The 6,779-nt window shown below is 41.7% G+C and overlaps 1 protein-coding gene across 2 annotated transcripts; it reads right to left on the reverse strand.

Moving 5' to 3' along the window:
* Nucleotides 1–2,963: 2,963 nt before the first annotated feature.
* On the reverse strand, nt 2,964–6,550 carry LOC131692094 (lipid storage droplets surface-binding protein 2). Of its 2 annotated transcripts, none has more exons than XM_058978953.1 (3): nt 5,951–6,550; nt 3,923–4,360; nt 2,964–3,860 (listed from the first exon to the last, which is right to left on the reverse strand). In XM_058978953.1, exons 1-3 carry the CDS (start codon nt 6,105–6,107, stop codon nt 3,379–3,381), a joined length of 1,077 nt encoding a protein of 358 aa, XP_058834936.1. In that variant the 5' UTR covers nt 6,108–6,550; the 3' UTR covers nt 2,964–3,378. The 2 variants fall into 2 exon arrangements, with proteins under 2 accessions (XP_058834936.1, XP_058834944.1); XM_058978961.1 differs by having other exon boundaries at nt 2,964–3,857; nt 5,951–6,548.
* Between the last annotated feature and the right edge of the window lie 229 nt (nt 6,551–6,779).

Here is a 6,779-nt window from a genome sequence, read left to right on the forward strand (position 1 = left end):
GCCCGTTTATGCAGTACTAATGCTATTATATAGCACCAGCGTACAAATGTCAAATTTGAAAGCCTTATAATGGCACTACTAATGCTGCTATAAAGCTTCAGTGGGCTGTCATTGTCAGCCATTTTTTTAAAACCATTTCTCATGTTTCCTTTCGGTACGATGAGCAAAAAAGAAAAAAATTTAAAATAAAATGTTCTGTTTAAAACCGTAATTGACTCTCTTCTAATGCATTGTAATGAATATCCTTAATGGGTTTTCGTTCTCACATGATATGCATATTTTACGAAAATTACCTTTAGTAAGTCTCGAACTGAGGTACCTTACCTCGTCCTTCACGGAAAGTGCGCTACGTTTGCTGCCTGGACTATATCGCATATGTTCGATTGAATTGAAATATGCCGAATATAATCTTCAAGAAGAGTTGCATAACGAATAAACCCACAGCATTACAATAGCATTATATCGGCTTTCTATTTTCTCTTTAATGGCTTTAAATGCACATATAAAGCTTACATGCTTTAAATATTCTTGAAGCATGAACGCGTTATATCAGCTTTATATACGCATATAGAGCATACGATAATGCTATATGTCGGCTGTGCAGTTGTGCATTATTGATGCTAATATAGAGCGTTATTGCATTGTTAATGCAGTAATGGAGTTCCAATGCAACATTAGTGCAAATATATAGCCAATATAGTGCAATGGATTAATTCTTATGCTTACTTGGGAATACGACTCTTTATTGACTATTCCTCGATTTCCAAGTGCTGTATAACACAGTCCATCTTTGAACTGTTAATTTTTAAACACACTTTCAAGAACACTTATGTCGCGTGTGAAACGAAAAAAATATGGCGGATCCTAATGAATGACAACCTGTATACCGTTTTACGGCAATGAGATATGTTGACGTCGGTTCTTGACAAAATTGCTGGTGTTCTCGGTATTTTAGTTTCCGAATTCTCGTTAAAACGCTTTAGATGACGATCGTTCAGTAAAATCAATTAACGATTTTCGGAAATGTTCCGAAAATACTGAAATGTCAGCAATTTTTGGTATTACTGACATATCTCAGTTAAATTATTTGCCGAGCTAGGAAGATGCATTTGAGTGTGTAATAGAAACAAATCTGTAGCTGCCACAGCCGATATTTTGAATCGAGACCCCTATATTGAAAGCTTAAATGTATTCCAAAACAAGTTGAATGTAATAAAACAAGTTGCAACTATTTTTTCTTAATTTCGAAGTTATAACAGCACTATATCTTAAGAATTAGCCGATTTTAGGGCTTGAATACAAAACTCAATCGATTCATGAGCCTTTTACAATTAAAACCACTTTTTCTCAATGCGCAATGTTCGTGCAATCAGTGCACATTTAGCAGTGATAGCGGCTAGCACCTCCAAAGCAAGAGCCAGCACTACCAGCAACGACGATACAACTATGCGACTATGAAAGCGTATACACAATCATTCCGTAAGCGCTAGAAGCAAACAAGAACTTACAACTGTACTAAAACGATGATGGCATACAGAAAATGATACACGTCGATAAAATTGATCACCACGCCCAGTGGAAAACTGCGTACACTGGATCCAATGAACACGATCAAATATATCAAATAAATGTATACCTACAGCTCGGTGCAGCTATCGCATACACTCGTGTCCCTTATGCGAAATTCATAAAAAAATAACTAAAAGGGCACTTAACAGTTTAGCTATTATTCTTGGAAATTACAAAGATACTTCTGACTTCAAATTACAAGCTCGCGAGAGATTTTTGTCGCTAACAGAACAGATCTTTATAGATACATTCTGTTGTCTGAGCGAGTGGCTGCTGAGCACATTGACCGATGGGAATGGGTAGTGAAAACGCATTCGCACAACTCCAATTTCGTTCTATACTACCAGAGAAGGAATTTCTTTAAGTTATCAAATTAATAAATCAAATAAACCTGGGTCTGGCGGTTCAGAGGCCATAAATCTCATAAGCTACTCGTCGTATGTTCGAGCACCAGTCAGGAAGGATTCTTATTTATTTTATTTTGGAGCAGAGAAAAGCCGCTGGAGCTAAGTTTCATTCAAACCTTCGTTCCAGCAGGCATAAAACCTCACTATTGTGTTACAAAAATCCAAATAAAGCATTTTATAGCTTATTTTTATAACTAACATTAGCACTACAATTTTGCAATCGTACAACTAACATTGTGACAAGAGCTGGCTTGACAAGGAATTAACAGATTATCGCGGGACAGTCAAAAACGTTGGAACATCGATTGAATATACTGGCGAATGGCTCAGTTATCAATAGGATCATCATGGGAAGTTTGTCGAAACAGAAGGCCAAGCTCATATAAGAAATGTAGACTTTGCTTTGCACTTCGTACGACAAATTGACGATCAAACAAACTGTTCTCAAGTGTTTTATTACATTTTATCGTATTTTAATACACATTTGAAATCACACGAGCAGATACTTCCCGGAAAATATTTTCCTGCGCATTCGAATCCATTTGATTTACAACATTCAATATACTTCATCCGTAGCTTAACACAAATAAGTTAATTTATCACCGGCACAATGCGTGATAGCACGAAAAGAAATGTCACCCTCAGCGCAAATCCACCGCGCACCGCTTGCTTCGATTTATCATTCACCCATTTTTTTTCGTTTGGTTTCGTTTAATCAGCAAACAGCCGATCCGATTTGTTTCCAAAGTGCAAATTCTGCAATCAAGTAAAGTCAGTTAAGGCTGCTTGCAGGCTATTTTCAGTGTTTGAATTAAAATTTATGATCGATCAAATTCACTGACCCGTTACCCGGTCACAGACAGCTGATAAGAGTGCGATTTCCAACAAATTCAAATTTACCCCGAAGTTTTTTTTTCATTTATCGCGCAATTCCGAGTGTGGGTGGTAGACAAAAGACTTGTTACAGGGATAAATAAAAAAACTCAGTTTACGATTGTATACAATAACCTGCAATGTATTTAATTTTGCCATTAAACGATTATGATGAATTGAGTAAACATTAATAGAGCTCTCTTGAACATATATATTGCTTATCTAATAGATGAAAAATATAAACTTCTCTTAAATTTAACTCCCCGGGGAAAAAAGCCTAAACAAGGCAGTTTGCCATTCAACAGAAAACATCCATCACAACATTCATTCATTCAGTTTTCATGCATCCATCTCGGAATCGGAACAGTTTGGACAGAACATTCAACGCCGCTGAATTGTTCTCCCTGCCAACACGACTTAAAATAGCAAAAAAAAAGCATCAAGAATAAACTAGTAAATCTACCGTTAGTTAATCAGTTCAGTAACTTCTTCGATTATTCGGCTGAAGGTTCCGGCAGTCCGGTTCCCATTACTGCTTCTGATCCTCCTTTGGTCCATTGCTGCTATTGTTCGTGGTTACATCATTGGATGCTGCCGAACCGACGGCGGAGGAGGAGGACGAGGAGGTGGTGTTGTTAGTCGCGTTAGTTGCAGGGGTTGAGGTGGCCGAGGATGTCGTGTTGTTGCTATTCTGCTGTCGCTTCTGCTGTTGCTTTTCCTTCAGCGTCTGGCTGCTGTTGGTGGTGGCTACTACATCGGATGCGGTTGTGGCGGATGAGCTCGGTGCAGCTTCGACGGCTTGCTGCTGACGTTTGTCGTTGATGAAGTTGAGGTACTGGGTGAGGCGTAGAACGGCGATCAGGGTTGCGACGTAGTCTTTGACATCTTCCTTGCGGAGAGATTTGACCTGTTTGGAAACGGTTCGGTAGACACGACGGGCGACCTTGTTCGATAGGCGTCCAACGGTTTGTACGGTGTGCAGCACGGGGTCATCCTTGGCGGAGATGGCTGCTGGTAACAAGTGGTACAGGGTTAGATCTCAGTCTGGTTTGATTGATAAGTTATACACTTACCATTATCGTACTCGATGTCGCCCTCACTCTTCGGGAAGTAGTAATCTAGCAAACGTTCGGCTAGCTGAGCTGTAGTGTCAACTCCGGAAACCGCCATGCTTCCGTACTGAGTGGCCAGCACTTCGTTGGCTTTCTTCCAGGACAGATCCTTGAGCGAGGAAGCACGCTGCTGGGTAGCGGAGCGCATTTCGCAGACTTTTTCGGTGTAGGGCTTAACCGTTTCCAGAACCTTCGATTTAGCCTGGTTGTAAATTTCCTGAGGCTGCTCTTTGATGATCGGTGCATTGACCTCGAGCTTATCGATACCCTTGACTAGGGTCTGATCGACCAGCTGCAGTGGACGGTCAAGTTTGTGCACCAATGGGGCGGAAATGTTGACGGCACGGTGCACTACATCTTCCGCCGTACCGAGGGCCCACGTCAGCAGAGGGTTGCAGTCTGGAAAAAAAGAAAGAACGGAAATGAAATTTAAAAAAAAATATAGTTCAAATGCGTCATTAGTAATCTTATCAGTATACAGTTGATAAGGGATGTCATTGGTGATTGTGTGTCATTGGAGAGACCGTTCCGTAAAAAGTGTTTCGAAATTTTTATGATCGAAAATGTTTTGAAAACAAAGTAGTCGGATCTTTCAGCAGTTCAAGCGAGGATTATCTAATCTTACGATATAATTTCGAAACTGTCAGACAAATCAAATGACCCAGATAAGTGAAGCATACATTCCGGAAATATCCGCCATACTGACTTCTCTACAACTCTACAACAACATGCACTGCTAAAACCATATACCATAACAAAATTCTCCCTCGGTCACCAACCACATTATTGCACGACTGACAAAACAACATTCAGTCGACTCCATCGCTTAATTGAGTCCAAAGTACACACTCGACGCGAGACACTCCGCTGCTGTTGCCCGCATAGCCCGTACACATGTATCGCAGAGATTCAAGCAAAGAAACAACAAGTTGATGGTAAAGATCCCAGTAGGCAGGGGCCCCGGCGACGCGCATGACTGGGCCATGACTCGCTCGAGACGCGCGAGGGATGTTATTCCGGTTTTTTTTTTCTGCTCTCGCTCTTTCCCTTCAACGCGCCTCTGTTCGGTTCGGGGTTCCCTTCTAGTTCACTCTGCATGGTGTAGATATTCTACCTTTCGCTGATATATTTTTTGTTGATGTGTTATTACATTCGCTTAAATGAGGCGCAATTATTCAAGTGACACCTTTGAATGATCTGAAGTCACCTGACAAAATTGAGTGTGACGAGCCCCACTTGAACCAACATTCCATTTATTACCATGAGTGAGTCATGCTGATGTTAGCACATTTTGTGTTTGTTTTCGAACAGATTCTTACTGCATGGTAAGCGGATTAAATGGAACGACTCAGTTTCAAAAGTAACAAAAAACGACTTCTTTTCACCGGCGTCGCTGCCCTGCCATTGGTCACGTAACCAACCAGGGCAGACGATTCTAGTTGAAACGAGGAAGTCAGTCCCTTCAAAAAAAATCTAACCATTACAAGCTGGAAAAATGATTCCAAAGTCCACCACATTGAGTGACGTCAATTGGATACTGCGTCGTAGGAAGCAAAAATCCCACGGGAAACGCACTTGATCGCAGCAGTCGGTCACAAAAAAAAACTGCATTCACCATCAGGGGTCACGTGGTTCAAGCTCACATTATGCTCAGAACTCTCAGAACAAATATACGGTCCACTTTCGGACCGATCGGCTTGCACAAGTGGTGTGATCAATCGAAGTTCCATTTCGGACAATTATTGTGCGCTTCGCTCGCATACAGATGACCCCAATGTCAAATGAATTGATTATATAAGCGAGCGGACACTATCTCGAATCGAAAGAAACATGGCCTCCTTCGCTCGCTCGCTCGTGTATGCACTTTGTCTGGAGCCGCGCCGCGAGGGCACCCCAAGCAACCCGCCATCTTTAAAGACTCTGGCAACGTGGCTAAGCCGACTGAGACTAGTTTTCAGGATATCGAACCAATGGGAAATTATTACTCACCTTTTACGCGACCGTAGACATTCTGGGTTTGTTGCCAGGTTGCGTCCACCACCGGCAGCTTCAGCATACGGTCCAGCGATTCGAGATGTGGCAGCAGACCTGTCTGATCATCGGCAGCAGGCTTTGCGGCATTGCCGTTTTCAACCTTTCCGGACATTTTTTTCTACTTGGTAACTAATGGAAGTTATCACACAAATACACACGGAATTGTTTTGTCACAATGGAACAAACTGATAAGACTGATAGTTTTCGGTGTTTTTTTAACACAAGACGATTTAAAAGCGACTTCACTTCACAACGTTCCAAAACCGAATGAGCACTAAACGAACGGCGAATTAATTTGTACTGTTCTCTCTATGCACAGGAAAGTTGCTCAACGTCGCTCACGCTCACCAGGGTCCACGGTCGATCACACGATGATCAACTGCCTACTTTGATTGGTTGGTATCAACTGTTAGCTCTCTTTCTCTCTCTCGCTCACTTGAGAATATTCTCGCTTATCATGAACCGTTCGATGGAATCACTATCAATTTGCTGAGGCGTCAGGTTGCAGCTCAATCAATCTTGCACTCTAATTTGTACTCTAGCCGAATGTTTCTGGATTAGAAGCGACGCCCGGTTTTTATACCAAAGTTCGTTGTTATCTTCAGCCGGTCTCAGTCGGGCATCGGGCCCCAAAACGAATGATAAGGTTTCGCCGTCGCCGAGCGGTAATCAGTCCCTGGCCAGGGTTGTAGTGTCGTGAATTTCATGACGGGTTTCGATGGGTTGATTTCATCATATGTTTAAGTTTCATAAATCATTTTTCTGGTGATATTTCTACGAAAGA

This window comes from Topomyia yanbarensis, chromosome 1 (genome assembly GCF_030247195.1).
Source record: "Topomyia yanbarensis strain Yona2022 chromosome 1, ASM3024719v1, whole genome shotgun sequence".
NCBI lineage: Eukaryota > Metazoa > Arthropoda > Insecta > Diptera > Culicidae > Topomyia > Topomyia yanbarensis.